Source organism: Lagenorhynchus albirostris, chromosome 3 (genome assembly GCF_949774975.1).
Source record: "Lagenorhynchus albirostris chromosome 3, mLagAlb1.1, whole genome shotgun sequence".
NCBI classification, from domain to species: Eukaryota; Metazoa; Chordata; class Mammalia; order Artiodactyla; family Delphinidae; genus Lagenorhynchus; species Lagenorhynchus albirostris.
Window position 1 is genome coordinate 121,932,812 of NC_083097.1, and position 24,883 is coordinate 121,957,694.

A 24,883-nucleotide genomic window follows, 5' to 3' on the forward strand; every position below is an offset into this window, starting at 1 on the left:
ACTGGGGATACAGAATAAGAAATGACCACTGACAGAAGGGGTGAGAATGATCAAGAGGAACAGCTGGGCACCTCGGAGAGCTCAAGGGGCATTTAATTAGCATGCTCCAGGGCTTAAGCACACAACTGAAGTTTAACTATTAGATGTACCTTCAAGAAATTAAATTAGCTTTGCAATTCAAGTTGCTCTGCCCAGAATTCTGTATTAATCCCTGACCTTGTTGGTCAAACGAACAGCCTTAATTTTGCGCCAAGAGCCTAGCTGAATCCAAGCCTGATCCTACAACAGATTTGATCCACCAAAGATCTGTGACTAAAACACTCTTAGTCCACACAAGCTGTGGAGGCAGCCCCTATCTTTCTGCTATTTCAATGCAGCCCAGCCAGAGCTGTTTCAGTTTTCAATTCTGTGTCTGCCTTAGGTTTACATGAGGTACGTTAAGATTTATGGTGGCCACAAATTCCTATTTTCTCATTGTCTCTGAATTTAGCACAGCAGAGTACAAGAACGGGCTCAGAAAAGTAACGGACTGGTTGGAAATTCCATCCAGAACAGTCAGGAGAACATGGCTCCCAAATTTCCAAAGATTCCAGTCGGCTGTGAGCGTAAAAGAGCAACAGCAAAGCAAGTACAATACTGTACACTTCGAGTGTCTACTTCAAAGTCGTATGCGTACTAAGCTCTGTACACTAGCTGATGACACCGTGCAGGTAATTTAACCTCCGTGTGCCTCCACTTCCTCATCAGGGCCTGGCTCCTGGTAAGCACTCAATAAATTATAGCTACAACTATTATTACTGTAACTGGCTTTCTCCAAATTTTCTAGAAGAGTCTGCATTTACAGAAGACACGGACTGAAAACAAGCCAACATATCTATTACCAGGCACCAATACTCAGACATTTAAGAGATTTACAAATCTTTGTAATATACGGTGTATTCAGCTCACGTGCATAGGATTTTAAAATGAAATTGGAACATCAGTACCACGTGCTTACTACCCTCTCTTGCTAATTAGTATTTTTTAAAAGCACGTGTCTGGGAATTCCCTGGCGGTTCAGTGGTTAGGACTTTGCGCTTTCACTGCCAAGGGCCCAGGTTCAATACCTGGTTGGGGAACTAAGATCCCACAAGCTGCGTGGCATGGCAAAAAAAAAAATGTAAAAGTGTGTGTCTTATTTTTAAATATTTTGTTACCAACACCTCAACCCTTGATCATCTACTTGTTACATGAATTATCTCTGATGGTCTTGGATCCATACTTAGCTTCAACTCCTGAATTTTTATGCAGACTTCAAGACTTTGTCAGACAAATTTAAAAATCTTTTTTAACATCTTTTTCGGAGTATAATTGCTTTACAATGCTGTGTTAGTTTCTGTATAACAAAGTGAATCAGCCATATACATACACATGTCCCCACATCCCCTCCCTCTTGAGCCTCCCTCCCATCCTCCCTATCCCACCCCTCTAAGGTCATCGCAAAGCACAGAGCAGATCTCCCTGTGCTACGCGGCTGCTTCCCACCAGCTAACTATTTTACATTCGGTAGTGCATGTACGTCGATGCTACTCTCACTTCGCCCCAGCTTCACCGTCCCACCCCATGTCATCAAGTCCATTCTCTATGTCTACCTCTTTATTCCTGCCCTGCAACTAGGTTCATCAGTACCTTTTTTTTTTTTTTGGTTCCATATACTTGCATTAGCATATGGTATTTGTTTTTCTCTTTCTGACTTTCTTCACTCTGTATGACAGACTCTAGGTCCATCCACCTCACTACAAATAACTCAATTTCATTTCTTTTTATGGCTGAGTAATATTCCATTGTATATATGTGCCAACTCTTCTTTATCCATTCATCTGTCGATGGACATTTGGGTTGGTTCCATGTCCTGGCTATCGTAAATAGCGCTGCAATGAACATTGTGGTGCATGTCTCTTTTTGAATTATGGTTTTCTCAGGGTATATGCCCAGTAGTGGGATTGCTGGGTCATATGGTAGTTCTACTTTTAGTTTTTTAAGGAACCTCCATACTGTTTTCCATAGTGGTTGTATCAATTTACATTCCCACCAACAGTATAGGAGGGTTCCCTTTACATCACACCCATTCCAGCATTTATTGTTTCTAGCTATTTTGATAACGGCATTCTGATCGGTGTGAGGTGATACCTCATTGTAGTTTTGATTTGCATTTCTCTAATAATTAGTGATGTTGAGCATCTTTTCATGAGCATCTTGGCCATCTGTATGTCTTCCTCGGTGAAATGTCCATTTAGGTCTTCTGCCCATTTTTTAACTGGATTGTTTGTTTTTTTGATATTGAGCTCCATGAGCTGTTTGTATATTTTGGAGATTAATCCTTTGTCTGTTGTTTCATTTGCAAATATTTTCTCCTCTTCTGAGGGTTGTCTTTTTGTCTTAGTTATGGTTTCCTTTGCTGTACAAAAGCTTTTAAGTTTCATTAGGTCTCATTTGTTTATTTTTGTTTTTATTTCCTTTTCTCTAGGAGGTGGGTCAAAAAGGATCTTGCTGTGATTTATGTCCTAGAGTGTTCTGCCTACATTTTCCTCTAAGAGTTTTATAGTGTCTGGCCTTATATTTTGGTCTTTAATCCATTTTGAGTTTGTGTATGGTGTTAGGGAGCGTTCTACTTTCATTCTTTTACATGTAGCTGTCCAGTTTTCCCAGCACCATTTATTAAAGACACTGTCTTTTCTCCATTGTATACTCTCGCCTTCTTTATCAAAAATAAGGTGCCCATATGTGTGTGCGTTTATCTCTGGGTTTTCTATCCTGTTCCATTGATCTATATTTCTGTTTGTGTGCCAGTACCATGCTGTCTTGATTACTGTAGCTTTGTAGTATAGTCTGAAGTCAGGGAGCCTGATTCCTCCAGCTCCATTTTTCTTTCTCAAGATTGCTTTGGCTATTCGGGGTCTTTTGTGTTTCCATACAAATTGTGAAATGTTTTGTTCTAGTTCTGTGAAAAATGCCATTGGTAATTTGATAGGGATTGCACTGAATCTGTAGATTGCTTTGGATAATACAGTCACTTTCACAATGTTGATTCTTCCAATCCAAGAACATGGTGTATCTCTCCATCTGTTTGTATCATCTTTAATTTCTTTCATCAGTGTCTTATAGTTTTCTGAATACAGGTCTTTTGTCTCCTTAGGTAGGTTTATTCCTAGATATTTTATTCTTTTTGTTGCAGTGGTAAATGGGAGTGTTTCCTTAATTTCTCTTTCAGATTTGCCATCATTAGTGTATAGGAATGCAAGCGATTTCTGTGCATTAATTTTGTATCTTGCAACTTTACCAAATTCATTGATTAGCTCTACTAGTTTTCTGGTAGCATCTTTAGGATTCTCTATGTATAGTATCCTGTCATCTGCAAATAGTGACAGTTTTGCTTCTTTTCCGATTTGGATTCCTTTTATTTCTTTTTCTTCTCTGATTGCTGTCACTAAAACTTCCAAAACTGTGTTGAATAACAGCGGTGAGAGCGGGCATCCTTGTCTTGCACTTGTTCCTGATCTTAGTGGAAATGGTTTCAGTTTTTCACCATTGAGAACGATGTTGGCTGTGGCTTCGTCATATATGGCCTTTATTATGTTGAGGTAAGTTCCCTCTATGCCTACTTTCTGGAGAGTTTTTATCATAAATCAGTGTTGAATTTTGTCTAAAGCTTTTTCTGCACCTACTGAGATTATCATATGGGTTTTATCCTTCAGTTTGTTAATATGGTGTATCACATTAATTGATTTGCGTATATTGAAGAATCCTTGCATTCCTGGGATAAACTCCACTTCATCCTGGTGTATGATCCTTTTAATGTGCTGTTGGATTCTGTTTGCTAGTATTCTGTTGAGGATTTCTGCATCTATATTCATCAGTGATATTGGCCTGTAGTTTTCTTTGTTTGTGACATCTTTGTCTGGTTTTAGTGTCAGGGTGATGGTGGCCTCATAGAATGAGTTGGGAGTGTTCCTCCCTCTGCTATATTTTGGAAGAATCTGAGAAGAATAGGTGTTAGCTCTTCTCTAAATGTTTGACAGAATTCACCTGTGAAGCCACCTGGTTCTGGGCTTTTGTTTGTTGGAAGATTTTTCATCACAGTTAAAAATCTTGGTATTTACCCATTGGGGGAAAGCAGGGTGGTTTCAGAAAAAAAAAAAAAAATCACACAATGTCAGAATTGAAAATGACCTCCTAGTGCAATCCCTGATTTTACAAAAAATGATAGTGAAGTTGAGAATAACTAGTCCAAGCACCTTGGCCAGGAGAGTGCAGCCAAGGCAGGGCCAGAGCTCAGATTTCCTGATTCCTGGCCCCTGTGCTGCACAGTCCACTGTGCAGGGACATGGCTTCTGATCACTATGCAAATAATGACAGAGACTCATCTCAAGCTCAGGAAACCACTTTCTATCATTTCGGGAAAGAGCTTAACTTCCCAGGTTTCATCTAGTTTCATAGAAGATAATGCCCCAGAATTTCAGCTGGCTGACTTAAGGGATTCCCAGAAGCTTTAGCGCTGAGTATTCTATCACAACCATGATGAATTCAAATGAGCCATTGAGGGGTTTTGGATTCCTGAGTCTCACAGTCAAGGTAAAGGCATGGATTTAAACTTCGTGGAAGGAACAAAAACTGTTATCAGTTGCAGAATACTCATTTTCTCTAAGATGTTTTCACTGCAAAGGTTGTATTTCTCGGGACTAAAAACTCTAGAGATAAGAGCAGGCTGAGATGAGTTGATGGGGAGCGATGGATATGCAAAAAGAGAGCAGCTACTATTACTTAACTGATCTAGAAACAAGTTGTTAAAAATCAGAATCCTGGTAATATTCTCATGGCATCTAATGAATAAACATCAAGTAAATCAATCTATTTGAGCACTCAAGAGTGGGATTAAAAAGTATTATCAACAGATTTAAATTGAAAGCTGGGAAATAAGAGGGACAGAACATATTTCATCAGTTCTTCAAGTGATTCAAGTAATGAAAAGAATCTTGAAAGAATTCACATAATCAAGCAGGAAATAGAAGTCTCTAATATATAGTCAGCAGAACATTACACTAGTGTTCTTTTTTTTTTTTTTCTTTGCGGTACGCGGGCCTCTCACTGTTGTGGCCTCTCCCATTGCGGAACACAGTCTCCGGTCGCACAGGCTCAGCAGCCATGGCTCACGGGCCCAGCCGCTCCGCGGCATGTGGGATCTTCCCGGACTGGGGCATGAACCCGTGTCCCCTGCATCGGCAGGTGGACTCTCAACCACTGCGCCACCAGGGAAGCCCCTACACTAGTGTTCTTATGTCATCTTTGTGAGTTTATTCTTTTGAATAACAGTTTTATTTGCTCTTTTCCTCTACCTTGGAATTATTACTGGGTTTTGAAATGTCCACTCTTTTTAGGGTTGTGACTGCGATGCCTATGTGGACACTATATAGTCAATTCATAGATAAGGAATTGAGCAGTTCAGGGCAACTAGCCCAAGGTAACACAATTAAAACCTTGGAGGAGGACTGAGGTCACACAACTAGTTAATGACAGAAGCATTAACTTTCACTGTCTTTGGAGTAAGAATCAGAAGACTGGAGCTAACAACTTCATTTCTTCTTCACAACAATCCCATGAGGATGGACTAATTAGCCCTGCTTTCCTAGTGACAAATGCAAGTTCCTAAGAGGCTGTGATTCATTCAAGTCATACAGCAAGAAAGCTGATAATACCCAGAGCCAGCTGGTGGTGGAAGCTACAAATGGGCAGAATTCTTCTGGAAGCAAATTGGCGTTACACATCAAAGGTCTTTAAAATGTGCACACTTGTTAGCCTAGGAAGTGATCAGAAATATACACAAATATTTACATTCATGGATTTACTATAATATTATCTATAATAGTGAAAAAAATAGAAAACAACAATAAGAGCTATCATGCCAGTGGAATATTATGAAAGCATCAAAAATCATGTTTTCAAGGAATGTGTAATGAGACAGAAAAATGTTCACAGTATGTCCATAAATGACAAGGTTGGGCTAAATAAACAGAACAATTCCAATTTTGTTATTCAAAAAAAAAAACATATACATACATATGCAAACATACACAAGGACATATGGAAGGATCTATATCAAAATGTTAAATGTAGATACAACAAGTAATAAAATTATGCACCTAAAAAATGATTAGAAAAATAATTTTTAAAGAAACGAAACCTTACCCATACTGCTGCTATGTAAAATTTTTGTTTGGATAAATATTTAAAAGCCTATTTACTTAAAAAATATACTTCTGGGGCTTCCCTGGTGGCGCAGTGGTTGAGGGTCTGCCTGCCGATGCAGGGGACGCGGGTTTGTGCCCTGTCCGGGAGGGTCCCACATGCCGCGGAGCGGCTGGGCCCGTGAGCCATGGCTGCTGAGCCTGCGTGTCTGGAGCCTGTGCTCTGCAATGGGAGAGGCCACAGCGGTGAGAGGCCCGCGTACAGCAAAAAAAAAAAAATATATATATATATATATATATATTTCTTATTAGAGAATTTCTCTTAATACTAGTGATTATTTAAGTTTTTCTATGTGCCAGGCATATTTCATATATATGCCCTCACATAACCCTTAAAATAACCCTGTGAAAGATTATTATCACTCCATTTTAGAGGTGAGAGATTTGAGGGTCCAAGATGTGAGACGTGACATCTGGGAAATAAGAAAACCAGATCATGTACCAAGGGGCACTTCTCTAAAGCTTCACATTTGTCAAGCACACAGGCAAAACCTCGTTTCACACCGAATAATCCTTCTAAAGGCAGAACATACTAGGCTTTTAGTTCAGGAGTTGGCATGTGGAAAACGATTAATAGGATGTCTATAATTTGCTTCAAAGTATTTCAGCATGTGCAGCATAATGTTATGGTGCATGTGTTAGCTCAAGTTACACACCAGGTAGTAAGTTGCCCTAATGTAGGCTTCACACTCCAGGCGGTGGCTATGAGCATTCTAATCAGCAATCTTCACTCTACAGAAACCTCAGTTATCTTTATCAGCAACCACCAGAGGCTTTGATAATTAGCATAAGTAATGTTAAAATAGTGAATTTTCACTGGCTTGCTAACGAGCATAATGGATATTAGAAATGGACTCTCATTACCTCAATTAGTAGAACTTAAGATATGGGGATTAGCTCAAAATTCTAGAGTGACACTCATCCTTGCAATGAGGATTTAAGACTAGTTAGCAACGCCTTCACCTGCCAACTTTAGGGAAGGCACCCACAGTTTATGACTAAACAGTCCTGTAGCCAGACACTGGACAGAAGATCCTGGCTACCTGATGCTACCTGTAAAATAGCTGAATCTTGCCTTTGGAATATCATCAGCTCTGCCTGCAGAGAACGAAGCACCCAGAAGGACGGAGATGTAAGCAAACTTACAGAACAGGAAGCTACTTTGGGTGTCCTTGTAAATGATTAACAAAGCATCTGTGTGTGTTGCAGAACTTTTTCATAAGCTGGTAGTGAGGTTATGAGGGTGCAGCTGCCCCTCACCATTCCCAATAGGTACCAAAAAGACGTTAACAGCTGTACATACAACCTGGCATATACCCATCTGCTTAGGTCAGTACGACAGGCAATTCTGACACTGCTCCTAGTGTTCCTGACCTCTTGGTATTTATGCCCTTGTGTAACCCCTTCCCTTGACTGTGGGCTACACCTGGTGACTTGCTCCTCATGAACAGAACACAGAAAATAAAGGGATGTCACTGCTGTGATTAGGAAACAAAAAACTATGGCTTTTGACTTCCTTGCACCCTCTTGTCCTCCCTCTTGCTTGCTGCCATGTTGTGAGATGCTGTATAGAAAGGCCCACATGGCAAGGAACCAAGGGAGGCCGGCAGAATCCTACCAGCAACCACGTGAGTGTTTGAGACTGAATCCTCTCCATGGAGCCTTCAGATGAGATCGCAGCCCCAGCCAACAACTTGATTACATCCTTGTACAACCATAAGGCTGAGCACCCAACTAAGCCATGCCAGACTCCTGACCCACAGAAACTGAGAGACGATGAACGCGTGCTGTTGCAAGCTGTGGAGTGTTGGGGTAGTCTGTTACACAGCAACAGATAACTAATACAGTTAGTTTAAAAAAATGATGCAGCAGATTCTTCCAATGCCCATTTGGACTACATATATAGTACCTGAATATACTATACTATATACATATAGCATATAGTGTGTATGGGTGTATATATCCATATATCCACATACATGCATCCAGTATATATACACACACACAACATACATATATATATATATACACTAGTATACATATATATATACTAGTATATATACAAGAACAGTATCTTCTGTCTCAAAGAATTATCTTCCACTATTAAAATGGATTTCATAAGGCTCAAATAAGCACACACCCTATGGAAGCAGCATATTCAGATCTCTTTAGCCATAACATGTCTAGGCCAGACCTTCTTTAAAAAGATGCACAAGTTGTTTGACTTGCCCACATTGTTTCAGTGACAAATATTTCACATGCTGTTGAATTCAATCTCTTTCTGCTTCAGCCTCCCAATCAACACAATAAGAATAATGATGGAACCAATAACAGGGCCTTGCCAGGAGAGTGGCTGAAATAACAAATTATTTTATCACACATTGAAAATGTATTTCATAAACTTGAAAAAATATATCTCTGTGTGAGTACATAATGAAGGCCCTGCATTTCCGCAGCATTTGTAGTCATCCCAAAGTACTCAGACAACTGGACTAAAAAAAGAACTCTTGCATGACAAGGCTGTTATCACCCATATTATCTCCTGCACCTCTCCCAGAAAAGTAAAATGTGGGATTTACAAGAACCACATGGGAGTTCACCAAATAGTTCTTTTGATTTTTGTTTGGAATTTGGGGGGTGGTAGGGGAGTGGGGGATGAACTGGTGATTGTTTTGTTTTGATTTGGAGAGATGGAGACAAAAACTACAAAAGACAGTTACACCCAATGCAGTATAAAGCACGCTTTCTCAGTGGGGACAATACTGAAACCAGATGACAATCTGTTCATGGAAGTGAAAAATATCTTGCACTTTTTATGTATATAGCAAAGATATAATACAGTGTATAAACAGATAATTAGGATATTTATCATAATTATAGGATAATACTATAAGATATCAGTATTAACATTGGGTGGGGGGGACAATTAGGAAAAAAGTCTACAAAGGATCCTTAGTTGGGGGGTGATAATGGAAAAAAGACTAAGCAACACTGGCCTGAGGGTTGCCTTCCCAGAATTGGGGAGCACCTGCAGAGCCATGTCTGCCCCAGGTAATATCCTGATCTCTGTTTCCTGTTCTGAGGATCCCTGAGGTTAGACTTGGCTGGCGTGGGTTACAACCAGCTCTGCTTCACAGTTGCTGGCCATTCCCCTAGGCTGCAGAAATGTGTATGAAGCCTTACATGTTTCCCAGATTTCCACCAATCCCTATTTTCCTTCAGATCTTCCTCTGTTTCCTTAGTCAGTTTTCTGAGTGCTTGCTTACCTGGAGGCATATGTATCTGTATGTACATGGCAAAATACGTATTTGACAACTAGCATACTACTTGTCCACAGTATGAGAAAAATACACAGTAATGATACTGTCCATTGCTGTCATGGACAAAGATAGACAGCTATCTCAAAAAGAAACTTTCAGGAAGTTTCCTTGAAAAATTAAACACAGAATTACCATATAATCTAGCAAAGAACTGAAAGCAGAGATTTAAACAGATATTTATTCACCTTTGTTCATAGTAGCAACATAGTTTTGTGTCAGAAAGGCCCCCGAATTGCAAGTCACCTCAAAGTGGTAAAGGGAAAAGAGAAAAGCAGTTGAACAAGCCCCCAGAGGAACAAAATCAGAAGTGATCCTGAAACAGGAGGGAAGGGGGCAGGGCACAACCTTCAAAAGAATGACAGCCATAGGACATGACAAAAACTGGTGAGAACTAACTAGGTCCAAGATGGCAGAAGATTCGACTTCCAGTAGACCTTGAGCCCCAGGATACGCTCACTGTAACACATCAGCACGTTAAATGACAAACCCACAGGTGCCATGACAGTTCCAAGGCCAACCATAAAAGGTCAAAAAGTGGGCCATGGTCCAGTTCCCCACTCCTTCCCCATAACAGCTGAAATACTCCTACCACTCATTAGCCTATGAAATTATCCACCCCTATAAACACTGACAACCCCCGTACCCTGGTCCCTCTCACCTTCTAAGACGGCCCACACTCTGTCTGTGGAGTGCGTTTCTCTCAAATAAATCCACTTCTTACCTATCACTTTGTCTCTCACTGAATTCTTTCTGTGACAAGAATCAAGAACCTGAGTTTCATTAAGTCCTGAGACCAGGTGTGCGATCTCAATTAAAAGGCCGTGGGTTCAATGTTCATTGCAGCTCTATTTACAATACAATAGTTCATTGCAGCTCTATTTACATGGAAGCAACCTAAGTGCCCATCGACAGATGAATGGATAAAGATGTGGCATATATATACAATGGAATATTACTCAGCCATAAAAAGAAACGAAATTGAGTTATTTGTAGTGAGGTGGATGGACCTAGAGTTTGTCATACAGAGTAAGTCAGAAAGAGAAAAACAAATACCGTATGCTAACACATATATATGGAATTTAAAAAAAAAAAAAAAGGTATGACGAACCTAGGGGCAGGACAAGAATAAAGACGCAGACGTAGAGAATGGACTTGAGGACATGGGGAGGGGGAAGGGTAAGCTGGGAAGAAGTAAGAGGGTGGCATGGACATATATACACTACCAAATGTAAAACAGATAGCTAGTGGGAAGCAGCCGCATAGCTCAGGGAGATCAGCTCGGTGCTTTGTGACCACCTAGAGGGGTGGACTAGGGAGGGTGGGAGGGAGATGCAAGAGGGAGGAGATATGGGGATATATGTATATGTATAACTGATTCACTTTGTTATACAGCAGAAACTAACACACCATTGTAAAGCAATTATACTCCAATAAAGATGTTAAAAAAATAAATAATAAGAAGGCATTCCATAACATCTCAAGATTAATCTCCTTCTCTCCCGTGGTCACATAGGGCACAATTAAAATCGTTAAAGTAGAATGCATATATCAAAAAAAAAAAAATGACCATGGGTTCAAGTCCCAGTCTGGGTTGCACAGTTTCAATCTCACCTGGGGGTCCACATCTAGGACTAGGTTTTAATTTATACACACAGATAGATATATATATATATATATATATATATATATATATATATATATATACGTACTTAGTGAGCACCTAGTTTTTCTTTTTCTGGGGAAAAAAACAGATCCCACCTTCACCACTGTTACCATGACTGTTAGCCTCAAGCTCTAACCTGCCCTCTTCCTGGAAGGAAGGGAAGTGTTATATTGTCTTACAGGAAACCGCCAGAACAGAAAAACAAGAGGCCACCAGAATTGGTTAGAACGAGTCAAATCCAAGAAGGTGGAAGAGCTGACCTCCAGCAGACCCTGAGTCTCATTATATGCTCATGATAACAATATCATGCTGAATGACACACCTACCAGTGCCATGACAGGAAGTACCGGACCACAGAAGGAAGAAAAAGAAGTGGCACCCAGTTGCAGGAAGAACCCTGCCTTTTCCCAGAAAACCAATGCATATGCACCCACCACCACCATTAACCCTGCCTTTAAAAATCTCGCCTTGGTCAACTCCCCACCCCCAGAAGTTGATTTGCGAACTAATTTCCTGCTTCTCCAGTCTCTGGCCATTGAATAAAATTTGTGCTGTTTCAGTCACAGCATCGTTTCATTATTGGCTGTCTGAATCCAAATGGAAAAAGAAACTTCGCTACCACCGAGGCAGGGGGCTTCTGCTGAGCTATGGTCCAACGATCAATCTGGTAACGTCCCCACTAAACAGCCTCAGGGATAAAGTTCTAAACTGAAAATAAAGTCACCTAAAACACTCTAATGATGACTTCTACAGAAACCACTTAATCAGGCTCAGCTGTGAAGGTTTATCAGGAAGTCAGGCTGATACCGGAAAACATCACCACTTGGGTAAAAGATAAAAGATACTTAAGCATGAGTGGCTCCTAAAATTGAAAAGCTAACTAATTAAACTAAGCCTCTTTTAAAAAAAAAAGTAAAGCCAGAAAAGGCAAAAGCTAGCAGGAAAAATATATTCTTCCTTCTGAGCATAAATAAGTGGGAATTCAGAGGAATCACTGGATTACTCACTTTAAAAATTCAGTCACTTGATGATTTCCAGATAAGTCACCAGAAACCAGCTGTGGACCTTGCTGTGCATTCTATTCCCTTTTTACTCATGTCCACGTTATGTACTGAGCACTGTCCTAGGTACTATGGTTGGGGGAACTGGGTGTAAGATGAATGAAACTGTCACTCTGTCATCAAGAGCCTAGTACTACTGTTAAGACCATGCCAGAAAACTTTAGGAGTATTTACCCATTCTACCACCCCTTTCCCTGGGAACTAACACCCTAACACTGATCCACGTAGTCGTGACATCGGATTAGCCATATTTACACGACCTGGCTTCACCCCTCCTGGCCATGTTTGACCTATGGAAGGCCACTGAGAGTTCCTTCCAGAGAATCTGGAAAGGAAGAAATAAGCAGTCTCTCTGTTGGCCAGAAATCTACATAACAGTACCCTTGGACTGCGGAGGCCCACGTTGGCACTATACAGCCTGTGAAGCAGAGAAAGCCAGACTGCATAAGAAGAGAATAAAGCCAATGTATATTTGTATGGACAAGTGCTAAAGAAGGAATAGCACCTGGGTTCCTGGCAGCTCTCAGTTCCAGGGCAGACCATTCTGAAGCCTGCCAGCCTCACCACCCTTGTAGCCCTATATCAAGCTAGCCTAAGGTAGTTTCTGTTATTCGCAACCAAAGAACCCTAATAAATACAGAAGGAGTAGAACCACAACACAAATTCATCTAAAGCACAACATGATGCTGAGTTGGCTAGCATTCTGCTTCATTCACCTGAACACATCTTGAACAGTGAGTGGCACAGTAAGTGATAAAAGATGGGGGTGTGAGTCCAGTCTCCACCCTTTGCCAGTCCTGTGACCTTGAGTAAATCCATTTAGCCCACACTCAACACAGGGCCTCCCACAAAGCGGGTACTCAAAATATATCTGCAAGAGGAAGGACTCTGGGCAAGTAGCCACCTACAGACTGGGTACACTTACCTCTTCAAGACATTTCTCACCAATAAAATGGGAATAATAATGTCTCTTTATGTATCTCACAGAATCAGAATGTACACAATCACTGTGTGATTAAAAGTCACTAAAAGGTTCAGAATGATGGGCAGGTCAAACAGAGACCCACTCGGATTAAACAAACAATATTTATTTATCTAAAGCAAGGGCTGGCAAACTATAGCCCACAGGCCAAATCCAGCCACCACCTGTGTTTGTATGGTCCACAAGATAACAATGGTTTTTACAAATGAACATTTGCAACCAATTTGATGGTAGGGAATACTAATTTTTAACCCCAACTCAGGTAGATGTTATCTCCCCCCAAAATAGGATTCCATTCTTTTAAGAATTATATGCTTAGTAGACATTTATTGTAAAAACTATACTCAATTACTATTATTATAATTTTAATTTTGTCAATAAAAAATGTGTGCACATTTGGTTCTCTTTTGTTACAAAGCACCTACACAGTATCTTGATTTTGCCTATTGGCCCACAAAGTCTAACAAATTTACTATCTGGCTCTTTACAGAAAAACTTTGCCACTTTTAATCTAAACAATGTCCCTGGGAATTCCCTGGTGGTCCAGTGGTTAGGACTCTGACGTCCACTGCAAAGATTACAGTTCAATCCCTGGTTGGGGTACTAGGATCCTGCAAGCCACGCAGTGCACCCATAAATAAATAAATAAACAAACAAACAATGTCCAAGAAGTCAACTCAGTCAGGGACATAGAACCAAAGTTATCTTCTCATCAGCACTATTATTTTTAGAGCGCAATTTTGCAGAAGATGGGGCTGTTTACAAATGCATATTTTGCAAGATAGCAGGGTAAACCCGCAATAATGTCTGAGTAAGTGACAGTCACATCAGACCTTGCAGAAGCTCAACTATCCACTTCAAGCCCAGGCTTCCACAGGCAGGGCCAGCCTGGCGATGTGCTCACCAGGGTCAGGAACACATCATCAGTCTAGACAGTATGTCTATGGAGTACAGTAGGGTACCAAATATTCATCCATCACCCTCAGCATCCCAGATTAACACACTGTGGTCGAGGTTCATTCTTGAACCTAGATCTGTAAAACGAGAACCAAGGCCTATTACCCATAAAATCTCTAAGGTCATAACGATAGTTCTTTGGACCAGACATTAAGCCTGTCCCACAAAACAAAACTAGGTAACATGCATCATACCTGCGTAAACCCTGGAAATAAGTGATTATGTTCACCAACATAATTAATAACAATAATAATGACAAATAATTTTTAAATATAATAAATAAAACAAAATAATTTTAAAATATTTTGGAACACCTACAATAGGCATATAAAGGTGCATAAGAAATGGACTTTCCTAGGCAAGAAAACAGGATATATGAGTCTCTTATGTAATACTATATAAAACAGATGAAAAAAAGAATAGCACTACTTAAAACACAGGGTTAACACAGGACCTTAGAACTTCAAGGTGGCCTCTGAATAACATTCATGGAAGCCTAAGCGCCCACAAGTATAGAGCTTGAAAACCACAATAAAAGACAATCAGCAGCTCCAGAGCTCTGTGTCTTCTTTGTCCAGAATATCAGGACAACAATAACAGCTATTTCCAAGGTTTGCGAGCATTAAATGAATTGATGATTAAATATTCTTTTTAGTGAGTAGCACATGGTAAGCACTCCGTAAATATTAGCTACTAGTATCTTTTTTACTAAATAGCTGTCATCACATTGTATATACAGTAAATATAATTATTCATTCTGATTATTTCTCTATTAGACTATACGTATTCCCATATTGTCACATATTCTTCATCGGCATGTTTTTAACTTAATGAGCCACAAATGGCACTTCAGTTTTACTTTGATTTGGATTTATGTAATAATTAGTGAGGGTAATTATCTTTGCATATATTTATTAATTGTATATTTTTCTTGTTTTGTCTGTTCATGAGCCTTGTTCAAGAACCCAGTGGGAATCTCCATGGTTTCTTAAAATTAATGTTGGTTCAAAGTGAAAAGAAGCTTACCTTCTGGGCACCCTGTCTTAAAAATGTGCTGGCAAAAGTTTCCAAAACGCAGTTGAGAAAACCAGCCCCTGTGATTGAAATCCTGCCTTTTTGAATGAACTCTGTCCTGCAAAAAACAAAAATATACATCTTTGTAACACAACATTGTAAAGCAACTATACTCCAATAAAAATTGAAAAGAAAAAAAAATAATATATATATATATACATACACACACACGTTTGGTGTCATTGGTGTCACCTTTGGTGTCATTCTATATTTGAATATTTAAATTATAGGGATTTCCAACAGCATTATTACCACTTATAATCAACACAAAATAATATCCATAATAATTCAATAATTGCCTATTACAACAAAGATTTTATCAAAAGGAGACTTCCAGTTTATATAATATAAGCAACGTATTATATTCAAATTAAAGACTATTCATTTCAAGTTGCTAAGAAAGTAGATTTTAAAAGTTCTTACCACACACACAAACTGTAACTATGTGAGGTAACGGATGTGTTAAATAACCTTATTGTAATAATTATTTTACAATATATACATATATCAAATCATTACACTGTACATCTTAAACTCACACAATATTACATGTCACTTACATCTCAATAAAGCTGGAAAGAAGAGAAAACACATGGGTACATTATGCTGATTATAAAAACTGCAGAACACAGAATTTTTATTTATACCTAACAAATAATTCAGTGATCAAACTGTAATAGTCAGGACAGTCAACAAACTTTAAGAATCTCTACCTGACCCAAAATAAATAAATTTAACTTATTCTAAGTAAATATATATATATATATATATATATATGTATTTATATATATATATTTCTCATTCCATGCTACAAAATGTCTTGTTAAAATTGAGTATGAGACAATAATCAGCTGTATGACCTCAGGTAAATTACTTAGATTCTCTTAACTCAGTTTCTTCCCATGAAAATTGGGAATAATTATAGTATCTTCCTTTTACAACTAGTGTCAGAAGTAAATGAATTAATACATACAACAGGAACATGAACAGTTCCTGACACAAAGTAAGGAACTTCTTATATGTTAGCCACCATTACTAAAGAGAGATAGACAGAGACAGGAAAGAAGCCTGGAATGACTTCTTTAATCTTTGATTAGAAAAGGAGGTGAGACAGATTATATGTGCCACTAACCTATTTAAAGTTCTACCAATATTGGGACTTCCCTGGTGGCACAGTGGTTAAGAATCTGCCTGCCAGTGAAGGGGACACGGGTTTGAGCCCTGGTCCGGGAAGATCCCACATGCCATGGAGCAACTAAGCCTGTGTGCCACAACTACTGAGCCTGCGCTCTAGAGCCCGCGAGCCACAACTACTGAAGCCCGTGTGCCACAACTACAGAAGCCCATGCGCCTAGAGCCCATGCTCCATAACAAGAGAAGCCACCGCAATGAGAAGCCAGTGCACCGCAATGAAGAGTAGCCCCCACTCACTGCAACTAGAGAAAGCCCACACACAGCAACGAAGACCCAACACAGCCAAAAATAAATAAATAAATAAATACATTTATTAAAAATAAAAAAAGTTCTACCAATATTAATTATCTCCATTTCATAAAGCAAAGATTTGAATAACACTTGAGAGTGATGTCATAAAGATGGCAGGATAGGAAGCCCCAGGCCCTCATTCCCCCACAGAGATCCCAACTTATGGGCCAAGTTGCCTTTATGAGAAGTGCATAAACCAGCTAAGAGACTGCAGCACCCCAGGTGAGTACAAAGCCAAGCAGAGCCACACTGAAGTGAACAAAAATGTTTGCTGCATTTACCTGCCACAGTCCCCGTCCACCCAGCCCAGGGCACCACAATCAGGGAAAAAACCCTGTCTCCTGGCTTCTCCTTGAAAGGAAAGAAAAGAGCAGAATGTACAGCTAACATTCTGACTTTACAGTGGGCTGTCCAAGGAACTGGTTTCTGTCTTGCCTGACTCAGAAGGCTGAAGGGAACAGCAGCATACTTTGGATGTCTGGGGGCTGCTGAGAACAAAAGCAAGCATGGTGGCTTGTTATAGCACCAAAGAATCTGCAGTACCATAAACAGACACCAGGGGGAGCAAGAGAATATGAGCTCTTGATAACAGGGGCAAACCTTCTAACTGGAAAATTACACACACAAGCCCCAAAGAGAAACATCCTCACAAAAGACATGAGGGCCACTCCCCCCCCCCAAAATCTCTACCCAGGCTGATGGGTGAAGGTCTTCCCCTGCACAAAGCCAGTCTGCAGAGGTTGGGAGAGGTGGCTGTCTTTTCAAATGCCCAAGTCTCAACAAAAGATCACAAAGTAAACAAAGAAACAAGGAAACAAGGCCCAACCAAAATAACAAGATAAATCTCTGGAAACCAATCCTAAAGAAATAGAAATCTATTAATTACCTGACAAAGAATTCAAAAGAACCACATGAAAGATGGTCAATGAGTTAAAAGAGAACAGAGGTAGACAACTAAATGAAATCAGGAAAATGAGGCATGAACAAAATAAGAATCTCAACAAAGAGACAGAAACTAATTTTAAGAAAAAAAACAAAAACAGTAATCCAGGAACGGAAGAATAAAATATAAAAACTGAAAAATTCACTAGAAGGGTTAAACACCAGATCTGACCAAGCAGCAGAAAGAATCAGTGAACTTGAAGACAAGTCATTTAAAATTACTGAGTCAGAGGAGAATGAAAAATGAAAAAGAAAAAAGAATGAAGAAAAGTTAAGATGGCCTAATGGACTTACAGGACATCATGAAGTAGTCAATGTGCACATAACGGGAGTGCCAGAAGGAGAGGAGAGAAAGAAAGAAGCAAAAAGCCTATTTGAAGAAATAATGGCAGAAAACTTCCCAAATTTGAGGAAGAAAATGGACATCCAAATTCAAGAAGCTCAATGATTCCAAAGAGGATAAATCCTAAAGAGACCCACATCAAGACTTTTATAATCAAATCATCAAGTCGCAGACAATGAGAGAGAATCTTGAAAGCAGCAAGAAAAACAGCAACTTGTCACATACAAGGGAGCCCACTTAAAATTTTCAGCAATTTCTCAGGAGAAACTTAGTAGTTCACAAAAAATTGGTATGATATATTCAAAGCGCTAAAGAAAAAACAAACTGTAAACCAAGAATACTGTATTTGTTAAAACTATCCTTCAACAATGAAGGTGAGCTCTTTGTTTCCTGGTGCACGAGGAGAGGGGATTAAGAGCACTGCTTAAAGGAGGTGCAGAGACGGGTGCAAGCTGCAGCTAACAGCGCAGACCCCAGAGACAAGCATGAGACGCTAAGGCTGCTGCTGCTGCCACCAAGAAGCCTGTGTGTGAGCACAGGTCACTATCCACACCTCCCTTCCAGGGAGCCTGTGCAGCCCGCCACTGCTAGGGTCCCGGGATCCAGGGACAACTTCCCTGGGATAACGCACAGCACGCCTCAGGCTGGTGCAACGTCACACTGGCCTCTGCCACCGCAGGCTCGCCCCACACTCCATATCCCTCCCTCCCCCTGGCCTGAGTGAGCTGGAGCCCCTTTAACCCCGTCCTGTCTAAGCGAAGAACAGATGCCCTCCAGCAACCTACACGCAGAGGCGGGGCCAAATCCAAGGCTGAGCCCCTGTGAGCTGTACAATCAAAGAAGAGAAAGGGAAATCTCTCCCAACAGCCTCAGGAGCAGCGGATTAAATCTTCACAATCATCTTGATGTACCCTGCATCTGTGGAATTCCTGAATAGACAATGAATCATCCCAAATTGAGGAGGTGGACTGTGAGAGCAAGATTTGCTATTTTTTCCCCTTTTCCTCTTTTTGAGAGTGTGTATGTATATGCTTCTGTGTGAGATTTTGTCTGTACAGCTTTGCTTTCATCATTTGTCCTAGGGTTTTTTCTGTCCGTTTTTCTTTTGTTTTTTTTACTTTTTAAAAAACTTTTTTTCTTAATAATTATCTTTTATTTTAATAACTTTATTTTATTTTACCTTACGTTATTTTATTTTGTTTTATCCTCTTTCTTTCTTTCTTTCTTCCTTCTTTATCTCCCTTTTATTCTGAGCCATGTGGATGAAAGGCTCTTGGTGCTGCAGCTAGGAGTCAGTGCTCTGCCTCTGAGGTGCGAGAGCCAACTTCAGGACACTGGTCAACAAGAGACCACCCAACTCCACATAATATCAAATGGTGAAAATCTCCCAGAGATCTGCATCTCAACACCAACACCCAGCTTCACTCAACGACCAGCAAGCCACAGTGCTGGACACCCTATGCCAAACAACTAGCAAGACAGGAACACAACCCCACCCATTAGCAGAGAGGCTGTCTAAAATCATAATAAGTCCACAGACACCCCAAAACACACCACCAGACATGGACTTGCCCACCAGAAAGACAAGATCCAGCCTCATCCACCAAAACACAAGCACTAGTCCCCTCCACCAGGATGCCTACACAACCCACTGAACCAACTTTAGCCACTGGGGACAGACACCAAAAACAACGGGAACTACGAACCTGCAGCCTGAAAAAAGGAGACGACAAACACAGTAAGATAAGCAAAATGAGAAGACAGAAAAACACACATCAGATGAAGGAGCCAGATAAAAACCCACCAGATCTAACAAATGAAGAGGAAATAGGAAGTCTACCCGAAAGAGAATTCAGAATAATGATAGTAAAGATGATCCAAAATCTTGGAAATAGAATAGACAAAATGCAAGAAACATTTAACAAGGACCTAGAAGAACTAAAGATGAAACAAGCAACAATGAACACCACAATAAATGAAATGAAAAATACTCTAGATGGGGTCAATAGCAGAATCACTGAACCAGAAAAACAGATAAGTGACCTGGAAGATAAAATAGTGGAAATAACTACGGCAGAGCAGAATAAAGAAAAAAGAATGAAAAGAACTGAGGACAGTCTCAGAGACCTCTGGGACAACATTAAACGCACCAACATTCGAATTATAGGGGTTCCAGAAGAAGAAGAGAAAAAGAAAGGGACTGAGAAAATATTTGAAGAGATTATAGTTGAAAACTTCCCTAATATGGGAAAGGAAATAGTTAATCAATTCCAGGAAGCACACAGAGTCCCATATAGGATAAATCCAAGGAGAAATACGCCAAGACACATATTAATCAAGCTGTCAAAAATTAAACAATTAAGAAAATGGGAATAGGAACATACATATCGATAATTACCTTAAATGTAAATCGACTAAATGCTCCCACCAAAAGACACAGATTGGCTGAATGGATACAAAAACAAGACCCATATATATGCTGTCTACAAGAGACCCACTTCAGACCTAGGAACACATACAGACTGAAAGTAAGGGGATGGAAAAAGATATTCCATGCAAATGGAAACCAAAAGAAAGCTGGAGTAGCAATGCTCATATCAGACAAAATACACTTTACAATAAAGTCTATTAGAAGAGACAAAAAAGGACACTACATAATGATTAAGGGATTGATCCAAGAAGAATATATAACAATTGTAAATATTTATGCACCCAACATAGGAGCACCTCAATACATAAGGCAAATACTAACAGCCATAAAAGGAGAAATCGACAGTAACACATTTATAGTAGGAGACTTTAATACCCCACTTTCACCAACGGAAAGATCATCCAAAATGAAAATAAATAAGGAAACACAAGCTTTAAATGATACATTAAACACGATGGACTTAATTGATATTTATAGGACATTCCATCCAAAAATAACAGAATACACATTTTTCTCAAGTGCTCATGGAACATTCTCCAGGAAAAATCATATCTGGGTCACAAATCAAGCCTTGGTAAATTTAAGGAAATTGAAATTGTATCAAGTAACTTTTCCGACCACAACGCTATGAGAGTAGATATCAATTACAGGAAAATTTCTGTAAAAAATACAAACACATGGAGGCTAAACAATACACTACTTAATAACGAAGTGATCACTGAAGAAATCAAGAGGAAATTAAAAAATACCAAGAAACAAATGACAATGGAGACACGAGGACCCCAAACCTATGGGATGCAGCAAAAGCAGTTCTAAGAGAGAAGTTTATAGCAATACAATCCTACCTTAAGAAACAGGAAACATCTCGAATAAACAACCTAACCTTGTACCTAAAGCAATTAGAGAAAGAAGAACAAAAAAACCCCAAAGTTAGCAGAAGGAAAGAAATCATAAAGATCAGATCAGAAATAAATGAAACAGAAATGAAGGAAATGATAGCAAAGATCAATAAAACTAAAAGCTGGTTCTTTGAGAAGATAAACAAAATTGATAAACCATTAGCAAGACTCATCAAGAGAAAAAAGGAGAAGACTCAAATCAATAGAATTAGAAATGAAAGAGGAGAAGTAACAACTGACACTGCAGAAATAGAAAAGATCATGAGAGATTACTACAAGCAACTCTATGCCAATAAAATGGACAACCTGGAAGAAATGGACAAATTCTTAGAAATGCACAACCTGCCAAGACTGAATCAGGAAGAAATAGAAAATATGAACAGACCAATCACAAGCACTGAAATTGAAACTGTGATTAAAAACCTTCCAACAAACAAAACCCCAGGACCAGATGGCTTCACAGGTGAATTCTATCAAACATTTAGAGAAGAGCTAACACCTATCCTTCTCAAACTCTTCCAAAATATAGCAGAGGGAGGAACACTCCCAAACTCATTCTACAAGGCCACCATCACCTTGATACCAAAACCAGACAAGGATGTCACAAAGAAAGAAAACTACAGGCCAATATCACTGATGAACAGATGCAAATATCCTCAACAAAATACTAGCAAACAGAATCCAACAGCACGTTAAAAGGATCATACACCATGATCAAGTGGGGTTTATTCCAGGAATGCAAGGATTCTTCAATATACTCACATCAATCAATGTGATACACCATATTAACAAACTGAAGGAGAAAAACCATATGGTCATCTCAATAGATGCAGAGAAAGCTTTCGACCATATTCAACACCCATTTATGATAAAAAACCCTCCAGAAAGTTGGCATAGAGGGAACTTTCCTCAACATAATAAAGGCCATATATGACAAATCCACAGCCAACATCGTCCTCCATGGTGAAAAAGTGAAAGCATTTCCTCTAAAACCAGGAACAAAACAAGGCTGCCCACTCTCACCACTCTTATTCAACAAAGTTTTGGAAGTTTTAGCCACAGCAATCAGAGAAGAAAAGGAAATAAAACGAATCCAAATCAGAAAAGAAGAAGTAAAGCTGTCACTGTTTGCAGATGACATGATACTATACATAGAGAATCCTAAAGATGCTACCAGAAAACTACTAGAGTTAATCAATGAATTTGATAAAGTAGCAGGATACAAAATTAATGCACAGAAATCTCTGGCATTCCTATACATTAATGATGAAAAATCTGAAACTGAAATCAAGAAAACATTCCCATTTACCATTGCAACAAAAAGAATAAAATATCTAGGAATAAACCTACCTAAGGAGACAAAAGACCTGTATGCAGAAAATTATAAGACACTGATGAAAGAAATTAAAATGATACAAATAGATGGAGAGATATACCATGTTCTTGGATTGGAAGAATCAACATTGTGAAAATGACTCTACTACCCAAAGCAATCTACAGATTCAATGCAATCCCTATCAAACCAACACTGACATTTTTCACAGAACTAGAACAAAAAATTTCACAATTTTTAGGGAAACACAAAAGACCCCGATAGCCAAAGCAATCCTGAGCACGAAAAACGGAGCTGGAGGAATCAGGCTCCCTGACTTCAGACTATACTACAAAGCTACAGTAATCAAGACAGTATGGTACTGGCACAGAAACAGAAAGATAGATCAATGGAACAGGATAGAAAGCTCAGAGATAAACCCACACACAGATGGTCACCTTATCTTTGATAAAGGAGGCAGGAATATACAGTGGAGAAAGGACAGCCTCTTCAATAAGTGGTGCTGGGAAAACTGGACAGATACATGTAAAAGTATGAGATTAGATGACTCCCTAACACCATACACAAAAATAAGCTCAAAATGGATTAAAGACCTAAATGTAAGGCCAGAAACTATCAAACTCTTAGAAGAAAATATAGGCAGAACACTCTATGACATAAATCACAGCACAATCCTTTTTGACCCACCTCCTAGAGAAATGGAAATAAAAACAAAAATAAACAAGTGGGACCTAATGAAACTTCAAAACTTTTGCACAGCAAAGGAAACCATAAACAAGACCAAAAGACAACCCTCAGAATGGGAGAAAATATTTGCAAATGAACTGACAAAGGATTAATCTCCAAAATTTACAAGCAGCTCATGCAGCTCAATAACAAAAAAACAAACAACCCAATCCAAAAATGGGCAGAAGACCTAAATAGACATTTCTCCAAAGAAGATATACAGACTGCCAACAAACACATGAAAGAATGCTCAACATCATTAATCATTAGAGAAATGCAAATCAAAACTACAATGAGATATCATCTCACACCAGTCAGAATGGCCATCATCAAAAAATCTAGAAACAATAAATGCTGGAGAGGGTGTGGAGAAAAGGGAACACTCTTGCACTGCTGGTGGGAATGTGAATTGGTACAGCCACTATGGAGAACAGTATGGAGGTTCCTTAAAAAACGACAAATAGAACTACCATATGACCCAGCAATCCCACTACTGGGCATATACCCTGAGAAAGCCATAATTCAAAAAGAGTCATGTACCAAAATATTCATTGCAGCTCTATTCACAATAGTCCGGAGGTGGAAACAACCTAAGTGCCCATCATCGGATGAATGGATAAAGAAGATTTGGCACATATATACAATGGAATATTACTCAGCCATAAAAAGAAACGAAATTGAGCTATTTGTAATGAGGTGGATGGACCCAGAGTCTGTCATACAGAGTGAAGTAAGTCAGAAAGACAAAAACAAGTACCGTATGCTAATACATATATATGGAATTTAAGAAAAAAAAGTCATGAAGAACCTACGGGTAAGACAGGAATAAAGACACAGACCTACTAGAGAATGGATTGAGGATATGGGGAGGGGGAAGGGTAAGCTGGGACAAAGTGAGAGAGTGGCATGGACATATATACACTACCAAACGTAAAATAGATAGCTAGTGGGAAGCAGCCGCATAGCACAGGGAGATCAGCTTGGTCCTCTGTGACCACCTAGAGGGGTGGGATAGGGAGGGTGGGAGGGAGGGCGACGCAGGAGGGCGGCAGACGCAGGAGGGAAGAGATATGGGAACATATGTATAACTGATTCACTTTGTTACAAAGCAGAAACTAATACACCACTGTAAAGCAATTATATTCGAATAAAAATGGAAAAATATAATAATAATAAGGTGTAATTAAGGCTTCCCAGATAAACAATGCTGAGGGAGTTCATCACCACAAGATACTGGACTTTGCCTCATTTATTCATTTGTTCAATACACACTGCCTGAGTGGCTACTATCTACTAAGCACCTTACTGGGTGCAAGAGCCCTACAGGGAAGGACAGTTTCTGTCCTCCAGGATCTCACTGACTAGTGGGAAAGACACATAGACAAG

The 24,883-nt window shown here is 39.5% G+C and overlaps 1 protein-coding gene across 2 annotated transcripts in view; it reads right to left on the reverse strand.

Moving 5' to 3' along the window:
* The window catches only part of PRELID2 (PRELI domain containing 2), an 85,201-nt gene that overhangs the window by 17,632 nt on the left and 42,686 nt on the right, over window positions 1-24,883 (reverse strand). For both annotated transcript variants that reach the window (XM_060143899.1, XM_060143897.1), the window contains one exon: window positions 15,291-15,396. In XM_060143899.1, coding sequence (XP_059999882.1) covers window positions 15,291-15,396 — 106 coding nt within the window. The remainder of the gene's footprint in view (window positions 1-15,290; window positions 15,397-24,883) is intronic.